Source organism: Salvelinus fontinalis, chromosome 15 (assembly GCF_029448725.1).
Source record: "Salvelinus fontinalis isolate EN_2023a chromosome 15, ASM2944872v1, whole genome shotgun sequence".
In the NCBI taxonomy this organism is placed as follows: Eukaryota; Metazoa; Chordata; class Actinopteri; order Salmoniformes; family Salmonidae; genus Salvelinus; species Salvelinus fontinalis.
The window spans coordinates 6,317,001-6,338,713 of NC_074679.1; the positions used below are offsets into that span (position 1 = coordinate 6,317,001).

The following is a 21,713-nucleotide window of genomic DNA, read 5'->3' on the forward strand; positions in this document are numbered from 1 at the left end:
TCAAGGGCACACTGACAGAATCTTCTAACCAGCAACCATTCGGTTACTGGCCCAATGCTCTAACCGCTAGGCTACCTGCCGCCCACATTAAGTATTTAATGTGTTTGAGTGTTTGGAGGAGAAATGCATCTGAAACAAGGCAACAAGATACTAGGCATCCCTGGCATTAGTGATCTGGGAAGGGAGGAGGATGAGAACACCAGTCTCCCGCTGCCTGGCTATCCATCTGAATGAATGTTTCATATACAGATACAGTATAAACCATCAGCTTAATTTACATATACAGTATATACCATCAGCTTAATTTACATATAGAGCATATACAATCAGTTTAATTTACATATACAATCAGCTTCATTTACATATATAGTATATGCGATCAGCTTAATTTACATATACAGTATATACAATTTGTTTAATTTACATATACGGTATATACGATTTGTTTCATTTACATATACACGATCAGCTTCATTTACATGTATAGTATATACCAGCAGCTTAATTTACATATATAATATATACAATCAGTTTAATTTACATATATAGTATCTTCAATCAGTTTAATTTACATATACAATCAGCTTAATTTACATATACAGTATATACAATCAGTTTCATTTACATATACATTATATACTGTATATGGTGGCAGCAGGTAGCCTAGTGGTTAGAGTGTTGGACTAGTAACCGAAAGGTTGCAAGATTGAATCCCCGAGCTGACAAGGTAAAAAAAAAAACAACTTTAAAAAAATCGGTCATTCTGAGGAAGGCAGTTAATCCACTGTTCCCCGGGCGCCGTGGATGTTGATTAAGGCAGACCCCCGCACCTCTCTGATTCAGATGCGTTGGGTTAAATGCAGAAGAGACATTTCAGTTGAAGGCATTCAGTTGTACACCTGACTAGGTCTCCCCCTCTCACTACACTCACCTCCACTACACCACACTAGACTACAATTGTGGCCAAAAGTTTTGAGAATGACACAAATATTCATTTTCAAAGTCTGCTGCCTCAGTGTCTTTAGATATTTTTGTCAGATGTTACTATGGAATACTGAAGTATAATTACAAGCATTTCATAAGTGTCAAAGGCATTTATTAACAATTACATGAAGTTGGTGCAAAGAGTCAATATTTGCAGTGTTGATCTTTCTTTTTCAAGACCTCTGCAATCCACCCTGGCATGCTGTCAATTAACTTCTGGGCCACATCCTGACTGATTGCATTCTTGCATAATCAATGCTTGGAGTTTGTCAGAATTTGTGGGTTTTTGTTTGTCCACCCGCCTTTTGAGGATTGACCACAAGTTCTCAATGGGATTAAGGTCTGGGGAGTTTCCTGGCCATGGACCCAAAATATCGATGTTTTGTTCCCAGAGCCACTTAGTTATCACTTTTGCCTTATGGCAAGGTGCTCCATCATGCTGGCAAAGGCATTGTTCGTCACCAAACTGTTCCTGGATGGTGGGAGAAGTTGCTCTCGGAGGGTGTGTTGGTACCATTCTTTATTCATGGGTGTGTTCTTAGGCAAAACTGTGAGTGAGCCCACTCCCTTGGCTGAGAAGCAACCCCACACATGAATGGTCTCAGGATGCTTTACTGTTGGCATGACACAGGAATGATGGTAGCGCTCACCTTGTCTTCTCTGGACAAGCTTTTTTCCGGATGCCCCAAACAATCGGAAAGGTGATTAATCAGAGAATATGACTTTACCTCAGTCCTCAGCAGTCCAATCTCTGTACCTTTTGCAGAATATCAGTCTGTCCCTGATGTTTTTCCTGGAGAGAAGTGGCTTCTTTGCTGCCCTTCTTGACACCAGGCCATCCTCCAAAAGTCTTCACCTCACTGTGCGTGCAGATGTACTCACACCTGCCTGCTGCCATTCCTGAGCAAGCTCTGTACTGGTGGTGCCCCGATCCCGCAGCTGAATCAACTTTAGGAGACGGTCCTGGCGCTTGCTGGACTTTCTTGGGTGCCTTGAAGCCTTCTTCACAACAATTGAACCGCTCTCCTTGAAGTTCTTGATGATCCGATAAATGGTTGATTTAGGTGCAATCTTACTGGCAGCAATATCCTTGCCTGTGAAGCCTTTTTTTGTGCAAAGCAATGATGACGGCACGTGTTTTCTTGCAGGTAACCATGCTTGACAAAGGAAGAACAATGATTCCAAGCACCACCGTCCTTGTGAAGCTTCCAGTCTGTTATTCGAACTCAATCAGCATGACAGAGTGACCTCCAGCCTTGTCCTCGTCAACACTTACACCTGTGTTAACGAGAGAACCACTGACATGTCAGCTGGTCCTTTTGTGGCAGTGGAAATGTTTTTGGGGGATTCAGTTCATTTGCATGGCAAATAGGGACTTTGCAATTAATTGCAATTCATCTAAGATCACTCTTCAGAACATTCTGGAGTATATGCAAATTGCCATCATACAAACTGAGGCAGCAGACTTTGTGAAAATTAATATTTGTGTCATTCTCAAAACTTTTGGCCATGACTGTACACTACACTCCACTCCCACTATACTACAATCCCTCTGGCAGTCATGCAGACAATTAGAGAAAATTGTCCATTCAGCCCTGGAATTGACCTGTGTAAGCCTTCCTGTACGGGCTACTTATGAGCGGGGTTAGGTGGGATCTGCAGTCCACGGAGCTGAAGCAGAGATCCATTCAAGAAGGTTATGTGTGGGGTGGGCATTGTGCAGCCTCTAACACCCCCACCCCACCACCTCCACTCTGCAAATCATCCCCTCTCACTAGCTCATTTGAAACGTTTCACACCCACATTTTCCAAGACAGATAACTTTTGGTCTGGTTTGGTGATCTACTTTTCTCACGGCACCACGGATGTGGAGGGAAGAATAAAAACAATAATAATACCAATGGGGTTGAGGCACGTTCTGAGGCCGGACAGAGTCGCAACCTAGCTTTGGGTGGCGATCAGGGAGGATACAATTAATTTCATGCTTTGCTCAAGATGGTAGGTAGCATGGATTTGTTTACACACATATTGGTGTTGGTTAAGGAACAGCTTTGGAATTCATGGGGCTTAACTACCCAAGGCTTTCTTTTCAGTGGGGGGGGGGGGGGGGGGGGGTTAATAGGATGTCCTCTCTCTCAGCAACTTCAACCTCAACGTTTGGATTTAAGTAAAACCGCTGTAGCTTTTTACTCAGTAAATAGAGAGAAAGCAGCTTTAAAACTTCTAGGCCCCCAGACACTGCCCCCCCACCCCCTCAAAAAAACTGGCATTCAGAAATCCAATTTGACTCAGTACTACTGAACAGACTGGACAATGAAAGACAATGGACAATGCCGATATTATCATTGTCAACTATGCTATCTGACTTGGTTGAGTCCTGGCGGCTGTTAATGACAAAAACAAACAAAGATTTTCATGATGGACCACTGTATAGTCAGGTCTCATAGGTACCCCTTACGAAAAAAGATTGCAGTCAGAGTGCAGTATAACTGCAGTTACGCCTCGATCACACCGACAGCGTCATTACATTTTGGTACACCAGAAGTACATTCATTTCCCATGACAGTTGCAGGGTGTTCTGTGTGGTACATAGGTTGGATTTATCGAACGTATGCATCAAACTATATCCGTAGACGGCTTGACAGAAATGGTAGCAGAAGGTGAGTGTTGAACTTTTGTTGCACACATATCCAGATGATGCTGCGTAACATTTTGTGGAATGACGCTGTCGTTGTGATCGAGGTGTTAGAGTTCAGTATATTCTGCAATTACTGCATCCAAAATACCACAGTTGACTGCAGTTACTGCGATTTTACGGCAGTTTCATAACTGCAATCTTTTTCTGTAAAGGACTACTTTGAACATGATCTACACTACCGTACAAATGTTTGGGGTCACTTAGAAATGTCCTTGTTTTTGAAAGAAAAGCACATTTTTTGTCCATTAAAATAACATCAAATTGTTCAGAAATACAGTGTAGACATTGTTAATGTTGTAAATGACTACTGTAGCTGGAAACGGCAGATTTTTAATGGAATATCTACATAGGCGTACAGAGGCCCATTATCAGCAACCATCACTCCTGTGTTTCAATGGCACGTTGTGTTAGCTAATCCAAGTTTATCACTTTAAAAGGCTAATCTCAATCTCACCAGTCTCACCACTGACAGCTTCATTAAATGGCACCCGCAAAACACCAGTCTCAACGTCAACAGTGAAGAGGCGACTCCGGGATGCTGGCCTTCTAGGCAGAGTTGCAAAGAAAAAGCCATATCTCAGACTGGCCAATAAAAAGAAAAGATTAAGATGGGCAAAAGAACACAGACACTGGACAGAGGAACTCTGCCTAGAAGGCCAGCATCCCAGAGTTGCCTCTTCACTGTTGATGTTGAGACTGGTGTTTTGCGGGTACTATTTAATAAAGCTGTCAGTTGAGGACTTGTGAGGCGTCTGTTTCTCAAACCAGACACTCTAATGTACTTGTCCTCTTGCTCAGTTGTGTACCGGGGCCTCCCACTCCTCTTTCTATTCTGGTTAGAGCCAGATTGTGCTCTTCTGTGAAGGGAGTAGTACACAGCATTGTACGAGATCTTCAGATTTTTGGCAATGTCTCAGTTGTATTGCTTCTTTAATCAGAACAACAGTTTTCAGCTGTGCTCACATAATTGAAAAAGGGTTTTCTAATGATCAAGTAGCCTTTTAAAATTATAAACTTGGATTAGCTAACACAACGTGCCATTGGAACACAGGAGTGATGGTTGTTGATAATGGGCCTCTGTACGCCTATGTAGATATTCCATAAAAAATCTTACGTTTCCCGCTACAATAGTCATTTACAACATTAACAATGTCTACCCTGTATTTCTGATCAATTTGATGTTATTTTAAAAATGGACAGAAAATGTGCTTTTCTTTCAAAAACAAGGACATTTCTAAGTGACCCCAAACGTTTGAACGGTAGTATATGTAGCTATAATGTCACATTTACTATATGCTTATAGATGTGTTATACTGTATATGCTTCAATATACAACATAATGTACAAAAAAATACAGTATACACAAAATACAGTAATGCATTTATTTGTAATGTGGCTTCATTGTCAGCATGTGCTAATCATGTATTCCATCCAGTCTATTAAAGCCACTGGATGTAGCCTATAATACGACGATGAAGCACGTCACAGAATGTTCGGAAAGAGGAGAAGAAGAATCTGTTCTTAGCCTTGTTTGTCGTTCACATAGTCGTTCACACACGCAGCAGGGCTATGATGCGGTTGCTGGTCTGCCTGCGTGTAGCTAGTCAGCTGCAGCAACAGCAGATGACCGGCATATGAGAGGAGCGACTCAGCCTCCGATCAGCACACTGCAGTGACGTAGGCTCCAGTGTGGGAAAAGACAGGCGAGCGTCCCCATTCACCAGGCTATTTATAGCACGCAATGCCTCAGCGGTCTGTCATAAGCAGCAGCCTAGGGGATCTGCCAGTCAGCCACACTTGTTGTCTGTGGGATCTGCCAGTCAGCAACACTTGTTGTCTGTGGGATCTGCCAGTCAGCCACACTTGTTGTCTGTGGGATCTGCCAGTCAGCAACACTTGTTGTCTGTGGGATCTGCCAGTCAGCAACACTTGTTGTCTGTGGGATCTGCCAGTCAGCAACACTTGTTGTCTGTGGGATCTGCCAGTCAGCAACACTTGTTGTCTGTGGGATCTGCCAGTCAGCCACACTTGTTGTCTGTGGGATCTGCCAGTCAGCAACACTTGTTGTCTGTGGGATCTGCCAGTCAGCAACACTTGTTGTCTGTGGGATCATAGAGTCAGGTGGACACCAGGTTAACAACCCCCTACACAGGGCAAATGACCCTAATCACTGCCCTGTGATATTTTTCCCTGGGAAAAAGTGCCTCCTACTGGCCCTCCAACACCACTTCCAGTAGCATCTGGTCTCCTATCCAGGGACCAACCAGTACCATCCCTGCTTAGCTTCAGAGCATGCCAGCAGTGGTATGCTGCTGGCAGGTCTGTGAGAGCAGCACAATTGATCTTAGACTCTGACTGTGTGTGTGTGTGTGTGTGTGTGTGTGTGTGTGTGTGTGTGTGTGTGTGTGTGTGTGTGTGTGTGTGTGTGTGTGTGTGTGTGTGTGTGTGTGTGTGTGTGTGTGTGTGTGTGTGTGTGTGTGTGTGTGTGTGTGTGTGTGTGTGTGGACAGTGTCTGAGGAGAGAGGGAGGAGGAAGGAAGGTGCATCAGTGTGTAATTAACTAACTAACTTACTAACTTAATGTACCGAAGCAAGGGATTATATAACAAGGTTCTGTCTGCTACACCCTCCCGCTCCCCTCTCACTTTCCCTCCCTCCTGTCCTTTCCATATCAAAATAAGAGAGTGGAGCAGGAAGAGAAGAAGAGACAGGGTGGAGGAGGAAGACAGGAAGAGACAGTGCAGTGCTGCTTAAACTGGGAGGATATGGCAGAGGAAGGGCTAAAGTCAGAGACTCCACTTGAGCTTCCTGCACAAAAGGGTAATCCTCCCCATAATATGGGGTGTCTTTTGAACTGTCGAACACTTTGGAGTTTCAAACGGCTTCTTGAAAAGAATGTTAACATGTATTACTTCCTTGTCACTGCAGACTTCACACACCCACTAAAAACATTAGCACCTTCAGAATACTAAACCCCACTGCTCTAGAGAGACAGGATATCCTGGCGGGGAGTGACTGACTACATACCAATGCCCAATCCACTGTCAGTAGTACGCTGGTGTTGAACTTTGTTCTGTCTGAGACGTGTAACGCTTTAGTTATCGCAAACTCCACTCCACAAAAGCCATACGCAATAGGAAATGGTCGAGTCTGGTGTGGATAGACAAAATGTCTATCTCGACCCGTTTCAGGTCCGTGAAAGGAGTATGCCGGTGTGGACATTGATACAGAGCCCATGTCCATGTTCCAATCAGAGCCCATGTCCATGTTCCAATCCGAGCCCATGTCTATGTTCCAATCAGAGCCCATGTCCATGTTCCAATCAGAGCCCATGTCCATGTTCCAATCAGAGCCCATGTCCATGTTCCAATCAGAGCCCATGTCCATGTTCCAATCCGAGCCCATGTCCATGTTCCAATCCGAGCCCAAGTCTATGTTCCAATCAGAGCCCATGTCCATGTTCCAATCCGAGCCCATGTCCATGTTCCAATCAGAGCCCATGTCCATGTTCCAATCAGAGCCCATGTCCATGTTCCAATCAGAGCCCATGTCCATGTTCCAATCAGAGCCCATGTCCATGTTCCAATCCGAGCCCATGTCCATGTTCCAATCCGAGCCCATGTCCATGTTCCAATCAGAGACCAAGTCCATGTTCCAATCAGAGCCCATGTCCATGTTCCAATCCGAGCCCATGTCCATGTTCCAATCAGAGCCCATGTCCATGTTCCAATCAGAGCCCATGTCCATGTTCCAATCCGAGACCAAGTCCATGTTCCAATCCGAGCCCATGTCCATGTTCCAATCCGAGCCCAAGTCTATGTTCCAATCCGAGCCCATGTCCATGTTCCAATCAGAGCCCATGTTCCAATCCGAGCCCATGTCCATGTTCCAATCCGAGACCAAGTCTATGTTCCAATCAGAGCCCATGTCCATGTTCCAATCCGAGCCCAAGTCTATGTTCCAATCAGAGCCTCTATCTATGTTCCAATATTCATACCATACAGTACTTCGTACAGTAGAATGTATGCCCAATACATAACCTCATTCTACGCAGTATGCTAGTGTGGACAATGAAACAGAGCCAGAGTTCGGCTGTGTCCGAATACCCGTACTCGGTAACCATTTTGGGTATGCGTAAATAGAACGTTTTACAGTATGTACATTTTTTTTTTAAATGTAGTGATGTCATACTCTTATCTGCTTGTCATCTGGCAGAATTCGCAGCTTGCTAATGAGGAAAAGATTTGTCTTTTTAGACCCACGTGTGTTTTACTACAGCTGATAATCAGATAAGAGGACACGTTATACCAAAATGAAGGAATGGAGAGAAACAACTCAATTGCGCATGTGATTAAGAATTATCAGTATGGGTGAGTCTAATATGTTGATATGTGTTACTTACCACATAACCTTTTTTGTAAACAGTACTTTCAAAATCGTATGTAGTATGATTAGTATTTAGTTTTTTTTTGTAATCAGTATAGGCAAGAGTGACATGGCCTCTATGTTCCAAAGTCCATACCAGCGTATACTTAGAATGCTTATCCATTGCCTAATGCACTACGTCACTTTAAGTAGTATGGTGAAACAGAGCAGCATGCTACATTTAAATCAAAATCAAATCAAATTTTATCTGTCACATGCGCCGAATATAACAGATGCAGACCATACAGTGAAATGCTTACTTACAAGCCCTAAACAACAATGCAGTTTAATAAAATACACACACAAAAAAAATAAGAGATAGAATAACAAGTAATTAAAGAGCGGCAGTAAATAGCAATAGTGGGGCTATATACAGGGGGTACCGGTACAGAGTCAATGTGTGGGGGCATCGGTGTCAAGGTAATTGAGGTAATATGTACATGTAGGTAGAGTTATTAAAGTGACTATGCATAGATAATAACAGAGAGTAGCAGCAGCGTAGAAGAGGGTGGGGGCAATGAAAATAGTCCGGGTTGCCATTTGATTAGCTGTTCGGGAGTCATATGGCTTGGAGGTAGAAGCTGTTTAGAAGCATCTTGGACCTAGATTTGGTGCTCCGGCACCGCTTGCCGTGTGGTAGCAGAGAGAACAGTCTGTGACTAGGGTGGATCTTTAGGACCTTCCTCTGACACCGCCTGGTATAGAGGTCCTGGATGGCAGGAAGCTTGGCCCCGGTGATGTACTGGGCCATACGCACCACTTATTGCAACACTTGGACTACAGCTTTCCTGTAGTCCACGATCATCTCCTTTGTCTTGATCACGTTGAGGGAGAGGTTGTTGTCCTGGCACCACACAGGCAGGTCTCTGACCTCCTCCCTATAGGCTGTCTCATCGTTGTCGGTGGTCAGGCCTACCACCGTTGTCGTTAGCAAACTTAATGATGGTGTTGGAGTCGTGCCTGGCCGTGCAGTCATGAGTGAACAGGGAGTACAGGAGTGGACTGAGCACGCACCCCTGAGGGGCCCCCGTGTTGAGGATCAGCGTGGCAGATGTGTTGTTACCTACCCTTACCACCTGGGGGAGGCCCGGGGATCTGTTGCTGCGGTATGCAAATTGGAGTGGGTCTTGGGTTTCTGAGATAATGGTGTTGATGTGAGCCATGACCAGCTTTTCAAACCATTTCAAGACTACAGACGTGAGTGCTATGGGTCGGTAGTCATTTAGACAGGTTACCTTAGTGTTCTTGGGCACAGGGACTATGGTGGTCTGCTTGATACATGTTGGTATTACAGACTCAATCAGGGACATGTTGAAAATGTCAGTGAAGACACCTGCCAGTTGGTCAGCACATGCTCGGAGCACCCGTCCTGGTAATCCGTCTGGCCCAGCGGCCTTGTGAATGTTGACCTGTTTAAAGGTCATACTCACATCGGCTGCGGAGAGCGTGATCACACAGTCGTCCAGAACAGCTGATGCTCTCATGCATGTTTCAGTGTTACTTGCCTCGAAGCGAGCATAGAAGTTATTTAGCTCGTCTGGTAGGCTCGTGTCACTGGGCAGGTCTCGGCTGTGCTTCCCTTAGTAGTCTGTAATAGTTTACAAGCCCTGCTACATCCGACGAGTGTCGGAGCCGGTGTAGTACGATTCAATTTTAATCCTGTATTGACGCTTTGCCTGTTTGATGGTTCGTCGGAGGGCATGGCATGGGCGGCAGGTAGCCTAGTGGTTAGAGTGTTGGGCAAGTAACCGAAAGGTTGCAAGATCGAATCCCTGAACTGACAAGGTAAAAATCTGTCATTCTGCCCCTGATCAAGGCAGTTAACCCACTGTTCCTAGGCCGTCATTGAAAATAAGAATTTGTTCTTAACTGACTTGCATACTTAAATAAAGGTCAAATAAAAAAATAGCGGGATTTTGTATAAGCTTCCAGGTTAGAGTCCCGCTCCTTGAAAGGGGCAGCTCTACCCTTTAGCTCAGTGCGAATGTTGCCTGTAATCCATGGCTTCTGGTTAGGGTATGTACGTATCGTCACTGTGCAGACGACGTCCTCGATGCACTTATTGATAAAGTGCTGATGTGGTGTACTCCTCAATGCCATCAGAAGAATCCAGGAACATATTCCAGTCTGTGATAGCAAAACAGTCCTGCAGTTTAGCATCCGTTTCATCTGGCGACTTTTTTATAGGCCGAGTCACTGGTGCTTCCTGCTTTAATTTTTGCTTGTAAGCTGGAATCAGGAGGATATAATTATGGTCAGATTTGACAAATTGGGGACGAGGGAGAGATGGTACGCGTCTCTGTGTGTGGAGTAAAGGTGTTCTAGAATTATTTTCCCTCTGGATGCACATTTAACATGCTGATAGAAATGGGGTAAAACTGATTTAAATTTCCCTGCATTATAGTCCGCGGCCACTAGGAGCGCCGCATCGATGAATGTTTTCCTGTTTGCTTATGGAGGTATCCAGCTCATTGAGTGCAGTTTTAGTGCCAGCCTCGGTCTGTGGTGGTATGTAGACAGCTACAAAAAATACAGATGAAAACTCTTTAGCCAAGGTGGCTTAGCAGTTCAGACGTCTTTTTCCGTATTGTCGTGTCGTGTCCTGTATATATATATATATTTACACCTTTTCTTCACATATCTTTTATTTATTTTATTATCCAAGAACTCAACTACAAAAGCTTTCCTGCAAAAGCTTTCCTGCAACCCGCTTCACCAATTACAATAAGTATTATTTACCTCAATCTGAAAATCCATCGTGGAAGATAGCCAGGGGCTAATTCAGAAGCTAGCCTGAAAGCTAACCAGAAGCTACTCCGATAGCTAGCCAGAAGCTAATCTGTAGCTGCCCCGAAATTAGCCGGTTTGCTGGCTAGCGTTGGTGTTTCAGCTGCCCACGTTTTGCGGTCATCAGCTATTCCTTTAGCTCGATAATCTACCGGCACTTTTGTGCAACGCGACTCGGACCGGAGCATTCCGGGACTTTTTTTCTCTCAGTTTCCCCGGATTCCAACCGCAGGCTCTGGACACTTGCACCTTGATTTCGCAGCTAGCTAGCTGCATACCGTGTGACTATTGGCTTACGTCGACCCCGGAGCAAACTCAAATCATGCTGGAGCTAGCCAGCTGAGGAGTTCCATCACCATCCGGACCCGTTTCTTTTGTTGCTGCTGCAGATACGGAACCCCACCGGGCCTTCACGACTGACTGCCGACGTTATCTGCCCGAGGGATTTATCCAACCGGCACCTCCGTCCCGACGTTACCTGAACGCTCATCTGAGGCCCGCTAATCGTTAGCTGTCTTATCGGCTGCTATCTGAACAAAACCCAACTACACGGAACCTACCGACGGAAACGCACGAGGTATCTACAAACAGACCTCCATCCTATGCTGCTACCGATAGCCATATACCCGGCCAGCTGTCTGGATCGCCACGACCCAAACCAACCTCTACTCACTGGACCCTTATTGATCACTCGATTAAGCATGCCTCTCCTTAATGTAAATATGCCTTGTCCATTGCTGTTCTGGTTAGTGTTTATTGGCTTATTTCACTGTAGAGATTCTAGCCCTGCTCTCTATACCATATCCAACCTCTCAGTTCCACCACCCACATATGCGATGACATCACCTGGTTTCAATGATGTTTCTAGAGACAAGATCTCTCTCATCATCACTCAATACCTAGGTTTACCTCCACTGTATTCACATCCTACCATACCTTTGTCTGTACATTATTCCTTTAAACTATTTTATCGCCCCCAGAAACTTCCTTTTACTCTCTGCTCTAGTAGCTCTAGGCGACCAATTCTCATAGCTTTTAGCCGTACCCTTATCCTACTTCTCCTCTGTTCCTCTGGTGATGTAGAGGTGAATCCAGGCCCTGCAGTACCTGGCTCCACTCCTATTCCCCAGGCGCTCTCTTTTGATGACTTCTGTAACCGTAATAGCCTTGGATTCATGCATGTTAACATTAGAAGCCTCCTCCCTAAGTTTGTTTTGTTCACTGCTTTAGCACACTCTACCAACCCGGATGTTTTAGCCGTGTCTGAATCCTGGCTTAGAAAGACCACCAAAAATTCAGACATTTTTATCCCCAATTACAATATTTTCAGACAAGATAGAACGGCCAAAGGGGGCGGTGTTGCAATCTACTGCAAAGACTGCCTGCAGAGTTCTGTTATACTATCCAGGTCTGTTCCCAAACAATTTGAACTTCTACTTTTAAAAATCCACCTCTCTAAAAACAAGTCTCTCACCGTTGCCGCCTGCTATAGACCACCCTCTGCCCCCAGCTGTGCTCTGGACACTATATGTGAACTGATTGCCCCCCATCTATCTTCAGAGCTCGTGCTGCTAGGCGACCTAAATTTGAAAATGCTCAACACCCCAGCCACCCTACAATCTAAGCTTGATGCCCTCAATCTCACACAAATTATCAATGAACCTACCAGGTACCACCCCAATTCCGTAAACACGGGTACCCTCATAGATATCATCCTAACAAACTTGCCCTCCAAATACACCTCTGCTGTTTTCAACCAAGATCTCAGCGATCACTGCCTCATTGCCTGCATCCGTAATGGGTCAGCGGTCAAACGACCTCCACTCATCACTGTCAAACGCTCCCTGAAACACTTCAGCGAGCAGGCCTTCCTAATCGACCTGGCCGGGGTATCCTGGAAGGATATTGATCTCATCCCGTCAGTAGAGGATGCCTGGTCATTTTTTTTAAATGCCTTCCTCACCATCTTGAATAAGCATGCCCCATTCAAGAAATTTAGAACCAGGAACAGATATAGCCCTTGGTTCTCTCCTGACCTGACTGCCCTTAACCAACAGAAAAACATCCTATGGCGTTCTGCATTAGCATCGAACAGCCCCCGTGATATGCAACTTTTCAGGGAAGCCAGAAACCAATATACACAGGCAGTTAGAACAGCCAAGGCTAGCTTTTTCAAGCAGAAATTTGCTTCCTGCAACACAAATTCAAAAAAGTTCTGGGACACCGTAAAGTCCATGGAGAATAAGAACACCTCCTCCCAGCTTCCAACCGCTCTGAAGATAGGAAACACTGTCACCACCGACAAATCCACTATAATTGAGAATTTCAATAAGCATTTTTCTACGGCTGGCCATGCTTTCCACCTGGCTACCCCTACCCCGGACAACAGCACTGCCCTCCCCTCTGCTACTCGCCCAAGCCTTCCCCATTTCTCTTTCTCCCAAATACAGTCAGCTGATGTTCTTAATGAGCTGCAAAATCTGGACCCTTACAAATCAGCCGGGCTAGATAATCTGGACCCTTTCTTTCTAAAAATATCTGCTGAAATTGTTGCCACCCCTATTACTAGCCTCTTCAACCTCTCTGTCGTGTCGTCTGAGATCCCCAAAGATTGGAAAGCAGCTGCGGTTATCCCCCTCTTCAAAGGGGGGGACACCCTTGACCCTAACTGCTACAGACCTATATCTATCCTACCCTGCCTTTCTAAGGTCTTCGAAAGCCAAGTCAACAAACAGATTACCGACCATTTCGAATCACACCACACCTTCTCCGCTATGCAATCTGGTTTCAGAGCTGGTCATGGGTGCACCTCAGCCACGCTCAAGGTCATAAACGATATCGTAACCGCCATCGATAGGAAACAATACTGTGCAGCCGTATTCATTGACCTGGCCAAGGCTTTTGACTCTGTCAATCACCACATCCTCATTGGCAGACTCGACAGCCTTGGTTTCTCTAATGATTGCCTCGCCTGGTTCACCAACTACTTCTCTGATAGAGTTCAGTGTGTCAAATCGGAGGGTCTGTTGTCCGGGCCTCTGGCAGTCTCTATGGGGGTGCCACAGGGTTCAATTCTTGGACCGACTCTCTTCTCTGTTTACGTCAATGATGTCGCTCTTGCTGCTGGTGATTCTCTGATCCACCTCTACGCAGACGACACTATTCTGTATACTTCTGGCCCTTCTTTTGACACTGTGTTAACAACCCTCCAGGCGAGCTTCAATGCCATACAACTCTCCTTCCGTGGCCTCGAACTGCTCTTAAATACAAGTAAAACCAAATGCATGCTCTTCAACCGATCGCTGCCTGCTCCAGCCCGCCTGTCCAACATCACTACTTTGGACGGCTCTGACTTAGAATATGTGGACAACTACAAATACCTAGGTGTCTGGCTAGACTGTAAACTCTCCTTCCAGACCCACATCAAACATCTCCAATCCAAAGTCAAATCTAGAATTGGCTTCCTATTCCGCAACAAAGCATCCTTTACTCATGCTGCCAAACATACCCTTGTAAAACTGACCATCCTACCAATCCTCGACTTCGGTGATGTCATTTACAAAATAGCCTCCAAAACCCTACTCAATAAATTGGATGCAGTCTATCACAGTGCCATCCGTTTTGTCACCAAAGCCCCATATACTACCCACCACTGCGACCTGTACACTCTCGTTGGCTGGCCCACGCTTCATACTCGTCGCCAAACCCACTGGTTCCAGGTCATCTACAAGACCCTGCTAGGTAAAGTCCCCCCTTATCTCAGCTCGCTGGTCACCATAGCAGCACCTACCTGTAGCACGCGCTCCAGCAGGTATATCTCTCTAGCCACCCCCAAAACCAATTCTTCCTTTGGACGCCTCTCCTTCCAGTTCTCTGCTGCCAGTGACTGGAACGAACTACAAAAATCTCTGAAACTGGAAACACCTATCTCCCTCACTAGCTTTAAACACCAGCTGTCAGAGCAGCTCATAGATTACTGCACCTGTACATAACCCATCTACAATTTAGCCCAAACAACTACCTCTTTACCTACTGTATTTATTTATTAATTTATTTTGCTCCTTTGCACCCCATTATTTCTGTCTCTACTTTGCACTTTCTTCCAATGCAAACCAACCATTCCAGTGTTTTTTTTTAGTTTTTATTTTACTTGCTGTGTTGTACTCACTTCGCCTCCATGGCCCTTTTATATTTTTATTTATTTATACATATATCTGTTTGCCTTCACCTCCCTTATCTCACCTCACTTGCTCACATTGTATATAGACTTATTTTTTTTCCACTGTATTATTGACTATATGTTTGTTTTTACTCCATGTGTAACTATGTGTTGTTGTATGTGTCGAACTGCTTTGCTTTATCTTGGCCAGGTCGCAATTGTAAATGAGAACGTGTTCTCAATTTGCCTACCTGGTTAAATAAAGGTTAAATAAAATTAAAATAAAAATAGTGTGGTCTACAGCTTATCATGAGATACTCTACCTCTGGCGAGCAAAACCTTGAGACTTCCTTAGATATCGTGCACCAGTTGTTGTTTACATATATGCATAGGCCCCCGCCCTGTGTCTTACCAGAGGCTGCTGTTCTATCCTGTCGATAGAGTGTATAACCCGCCAGCTGTATGTTCTTAATGTTGTCGTTCAGCCACGACTCGGTGAAACATAAGATATTACAGTTTTTAATGTTCCGTTTGTAGGATATACGTGCTTTCAGTTCATCCACATGTATTTTCCAGCGATGGAATGTTAGCTACCAGATCTTTTCCTGCGAAATCTCAGTTTCCTTCTCCAGCGAATGACGGGGATCTGTTCCTGCTCGGGTGTCTGTAGTATATCCCTCCCATCCGACTCATTGAAGAAAAACTCTTTGTCTAATCTGAGGTGAGTAATCGCAGTACCTGATGTCCAGAAGTTTTTTTTCGGTCACAAGAGACGGTAGCAGCAACATTATGTACAAAACAAGTTAAAAACAACCCGGGGGGGGGAAAAATAGCATGGTTGGTTAAGAGCCGATAAGAGGGCAGCCATCCCCCCCGGCGTCAGACTGGGCAAGAAGTACGCTTCCCAGTAGTATGCTAGTGAGGACATTGAAACAGCGCAGCATGCTACATTCCCAGTAGTATGCTAGTGAATCCTGGAGGAAATATACAACTATCCATCACATTATTCCCAATAGTATTTGGCCTTTTAAAAAGTATCCTCCAGAGCCCATTTAGACTGGCACACCAATTAACGGGATAAAACATGAAGGGCCATTAGCGCTTATTAGTCTGACGATGTGTCAGCGGCTGGAACAGATACCACCGACGGATCAATAGAGCCACCACTACCAGTCATGGCATGTGTCACTTTGATTATGTCCTGATCTGAACACAGCTGAACACAGAGTCCTGGGCTGCAATGGTGTAGTTTTGTCTGAATGAAAGTAAATTGCTCACTGGCCACGACTTCATGGTGTTATACTGTACTTATGATCATGTCCTGAGCTAAACACAGTCATGGGTTGAAATCGTCTAGTTTTGTCTGAATGACAGTAAATTGTTGGGGCGGATTTAGCACCAAAACCCACATGGTCGAACACTGCACTTTGGAGAAGGTCAAAACATTTGGGGCTCCATTTTACACATGCATGGAGCCAGGCTCATCCAAAGACCCCTCCTAAAACTATATTATCTGTTGTCACTCTGGAACATCCTAGAAAAACCTCCCTGTGTTGAAGTTCCATTCAAACAAATAGACAAAAACATAATCATATATTTAAATCTATTGCAACAGTACAAAAATGCAACCTAGTACAAAATGTATTGGAGGAAATGTCGATGGAACCTACTCTTCTGGAAAAGGAAGATATATTGCTCATCACTGAGGGTAAAAAAATGCATTCTCAATCTCGCGTCTTTAGCAAAAAAAAATTGAAAATGTGGAATGAACCTATAATTTGACCTAGCTACAACAGCAGAGTCTACAACAGTAGAGTCTATAACAGCAGAGTCTACAACAGCAGAGTCTACAACAGCAGAGTCTACAACAGCAGAGTCTACAACAGCAGAGTCTACAACAGCAGAGTCTATAACAGCAGAGTCTACAACAGTAGAGTCTATAACAGTAGAGTCTACAACAGTAGAGTCTACAACAGCAGAGTCTACAACAGCAGAGTCTACAACAGCAGAGTCTACAACAGCAGAGTCTACAACAGTAGAGTCTACAACAGCAGAGTCTACAACAGTAGAGTCTACAACAGCAGAGTCTACAACAGCAGAGTCTACAACAGCAGAGTCTACAACAGCAGAGTCTACAACAGTAGAGTCTATAACAGCAGAGTCTACAACAGTAGAGTCTACAACAGCAGAGTCTACAACAGTAGAGTCTATAACAGCAGAGTCTACAACAGCAGAGTCTACAACAGCAGAGTCTACAACAGCAGAGTCTACAACAATAGAGTCTATAACAGCAGAGTCTACAACAGTAGAGTCTACAACAGTAGAGTCTACAACAGCAGAATCTACAACAGCAGAGTCTACAACAGCAGAGTCTATAACAGCAGAGTCTACAACAGTAGAGTCTACAACAGTAGAGTCTACAACAGCAGAGTCTACAACAGCAGAGTCTACAACAGCAGAGTCTACCACAGCAGAGTCTATAACAGTAGAGTCTATAACAGTAGAGTCTACAACAGTAGAGTCTACAACAGTAGAGTCTACAACAGCAGAGTCTACAACAGCAGAGTCTACCACAGCAGAGTCTACAACAGCAGAGTCTACAACAGCAGAGTCTATAACAGCAGAGTCTACAACAGCAGAGTCTACAACAGTAGAGTCTATAACAGTAGAGTCTACAACAGTAGAGTCTACAACAGTAGAGTCTACAAAAGTAGAGTCTATAACAGTAGAGTCTATAACAGTAGAGTCTACAACAGTAGAGTCTACAACAGCAGAGTCTACAACAGTAGTGTCTACAACAGTAGAGTCTACAACAGTAGAGTCTACAACAGCAGAGTCTACAACAGTAGTGTCTACAACAGTAGAGTCTACAACAGTAGAGTCTATAACAGCAGAGTCTATAACAGTAGAGTCTACAACAGCAGAGTCTACAACAGCAGAGTCTATAACAGCAGAGAATAACAATATTCTTGGCATTATGGCTCTGTGCCTCTGACTGGCACACCCCTGGCTTTAGCAGGCTAACACTTCTGTCAGTTGGGGGACAAGGCAGCCGATGCCAGGGCTGGATGGTGCCTCGTTGCTCCATCAGTGACGAGCCCCAGAAGCCAAGCTCTGGAAATCTACAGCGTGTTTGAAGTCCATCCACCCAATGAAATGGTGTTATAGTATAGTACCCGGCTTCACTGTAAGCCGCCATGACGCCATCTCTCTGTGGTCGTATAGGTTGGACAATTGGACCTCGGTCAATTCATTACTGTGGAACTGTACTGTAATATTGTGGAGATGAATGAAACCATCTGTCATCAGGGTCCTAGCACATCACATACCCAATCCTACAATAAAACATTCCACCCTCAGTGATCCCCCCCCCCCATCTTCATCATCCATTGTGTCAACTCCATGTATTTCCCATTCATTCACTTAACTATGTTGAGTAATACAAAATGACCATCACATGCATTCATGAAGACTCCATGAGAAATGTAGTATGCACTATTCTTTTCCAGCTCTCTCTCTCTCTTCCTTTTAGTGGAAATGTTTGATTCCCTGGGTAGTTCTGTAGTAGAGAACATCTGATGATTTCTCCTGTGGCCGTTTCCCCCAATGGGGAGCTCCTCTTCACTCGGGTCTGATTGCACTCATTTGCACATGGAAAGACCTGGACAGGACAGCGTGCCGCGACCCAGCGTGCCGCGACAGAGTGCTTGATGACGCCCTGCCACTCAGCTCCGGCAAATGTATGGCAGTGGAGTGGAAGTCTAAGAGGTGGAGAATTTACAGGAGCCATACAAATAGAAATGCTAGTTACCATGGCAACTTGACTGGTACACCCTTCAAGCAAGGTTGACTTAAATTAGTGTCTGATCTAGTAATTCTAATTCTATTTTAATTTTTTTTACCCCTTTTTCCTCTGACATTTTGTGATATCCAATTGCTAGTTACTGTCTTGTCTCATCGCTTTCTCACTCAAGTACGGACTTGAGAGAGGCGAAGGTCGACAGCAGTGCACAACCCAACCAAGCCGCACTGCTTCTTGTCACAATGCCCACATAACCCAGACGCCAGCCTCACCAATGTGTCAGAGGGAACACCGTACACCAGGCAACCGTGTCAGCATGCACTGCGCCCGGCCCGTCACAGGAATCGCTAGTGCGCGAAGCGACAAGGATATCCCTGCCGGCCAAACCCTCCCCAAACCCCGACGACGCTGGGCCAATTGTGCGCTGCCCCATGCGTCTCTCGGTCACTTCCGGCTGCGACAGAGCCTGGACTCAAACCCAGAATTTCTAGTGGCACAGCTAGCACTGCGATGCAGTGCCTTAGACCACTGTGCCACTCGGGAGGCCAAGTAGCTCAAATTCTATGCTCAGACCACTGCAACTTGACTGGTACAGTCATGGGTACACTCAATATTGTCGCTTGTCCATCCATCCCAGAAAGTTGACTTGAATGGTAATGTCCGTTCCAGTCATTCTAGTGATATGGCACAGACGTTGTACGCCAGCCAACTGGATCTGGGGATAGTGCAGTGATGATCTCACCTGAGGTCGAGGGTGGCCCGAGACCAGACAGGCTAGCTCCAGGGTCTCTCCCTCCCGGATGGTGTAGACGCGCTCGGTGTAGCGCTCCTCCTCGACGTTGCATGCGTGGCCAGAGTGGATGATTCGGACTGTAGGAGGTGCTGTTGAGGAAGAAAATATCAAATAAATTCATGTCAGGTTCAATGAGAAACACAGATGTAACTGATGTAACAAGGACCCCAAAAAGGTTGGTTGAGAGAACCCATTCAAGTAAGTAAATACAATGTATTACTAGCTAGCGAGCTCATTATGAAAAGATTCTCCAGTTCCTAGAGGGGAAATATTTGAGAACAGAGCATCATAATATTCAGTGCTGTCTAATTTGAGTATAATGAAGCTTGTTTCTTTGGGATGTTTTCTGTACTCGTATTTGGAAAGCTGTGAAAGCCTGTTTGCAGATGAAAAGAGAGGTTGCAAGAGACTAAGGGTATATCCTATATGCCATGGGTTATATGTGTAGGCATACCTACAGCATGTTAACAAATTACAGTTAAACATCACACACAATGTATAGACCTATTACAGTTGGAGCAGGCCAGACCTACAGGGTTCTGTTGAAAAAACAAACATGTATTTGACCTTTCATTTAACTAGGCAAGTCAGTTAAGAACAAATTCATATTTACAATGACGGCCCACCCCAGCCAAACCCGGACGATGCTGGGCCAATTGTGCGCCGCCCTCTGGGACTCCCAATCAGGGCGATACAGCTTGGATTCAAACCAGGTACTGTAATGATGCCTCTTGCACTGAGATGCAGTGCCTTAGACCGCTGCACCACTCGGGAACTAAATAACACCTGAAGACTTTTATTCCAGCCCAGCAATAACACACCTGATTCAACTTATCAAACCTAATTAGTTGATAATCAAGTGTGCTATTGCTGGGCTGGTATAGAAGTCTGCTCATCCAGCAGATCAGGGATCAGTGGAGCAAGGTTGGCCACCGCTGGTATGGATTTGTTTTTGTTCACCAGAAATTATGCCTCAGTAATAATAACCTACTTGTTATCACTCAGTTATCTATTGTTGTTTAGAGTAACATATCTCATCTTTACATACCAGTTAGCTTATTTCTACATTTTGAAGTGAAAAAGTGTTGATTCTTTGAAGTGAAGTCTTTAAACTATTTTTAATTGTTAAACTATTATGCAAAATGAACTAGTGTCAATGTTGATTAATCACAATCCTGCAATAAAGAGGGGAAGGGGTTCTGTCTGTAATTTGTCTGTGTTTCTGTGTTGTGTTCTCAAATCAACATTTCTTTCTGTTGCAAGATCTCCAATCTGTTTGATTTGATTGTCACTCTCTCTCAGTATGTCAGCTGTGTGAATCCATTTTGCAGCGTATCATATGTCAATGCATCGCCAATAGAGTATGATGGAATTACTGTCCTTATGGGCATCTGTCATCTGAAGCAGAGCATGGCTAAACTCACACATTGTTTACATGTTGAGCTGTATGTTCTCAATTTAAAATTATACCAGTAGACAATGTATCTGAGGCAAACTATATACCACGTTTTGTACATGCCTTTTAAGTGCTGACATTTAAAAAAAATGGTGCAAATCCAACCCTTGTAATTTCAGTACAGTATGAATATAAAGAGACGAGCAATACAGGTAAGATTTTATGAGATTCATTTAATTTCATTCATTTTAGCAATGTTGCTGGATAAACTGGACAAACTACAGACTGGGCTAACAGCTAAACTTTTAGGTCAATAATAATCGTTTTTAAATTTTTTTAAATGTTGGCTTTAGAATCGTGAGAGGAATAGGAACTAGCTAGTTAGTTATACCTAGGTAGCTTACAAGGTTAGCTGACTTTTCTTAAAACCAACGTCATTGTGGAAAGCTACACGTCCCTCATGCTAGCCTTTACAGCCAAATATCACTTCAGAAAAATTTTAATATGGCCAGAATTGTAGACCATTTCTGCTTTAGATCATCGTGAAATAACAGAGAAATGCTGTGAAAACCAACGCGCTGACAACGCAGTAAATTGGGTGTTTTGTTGAAATGTTTTGCCCCTCACGCACTGTTTACTCCTACCGCACTAATCTGCTGAGCACCTTTAG

The 21,713-nt window shown here is 44.5% G+C and overlaps 1 protein-coding gene across 1 annotated transcript in view; it reads right to left on the bottom strand.

Annotated features, from left to right (window-relative positions):
• The window catches only part of LOC129811331 (MAM domain-containing glycosylphosphatidylinositol anchor protein 2-like), a 207,163-nt gene that overhangs the window by 131,807 nt on the left and 53,643 nt on the right, over positions 1 to 21,713 (bottom strand). The window contains exon 2 of the mRNA XM_055862549.1: positions 19,597 to 19,736. Coding sequence (XP_055718524.1) covers positions 19,597 to 19,736 — 140 coding nt within the window. The remainder of the gene's footprint in view (positions 1 to 19,596; positions 19,737 to 21,713) is intronic.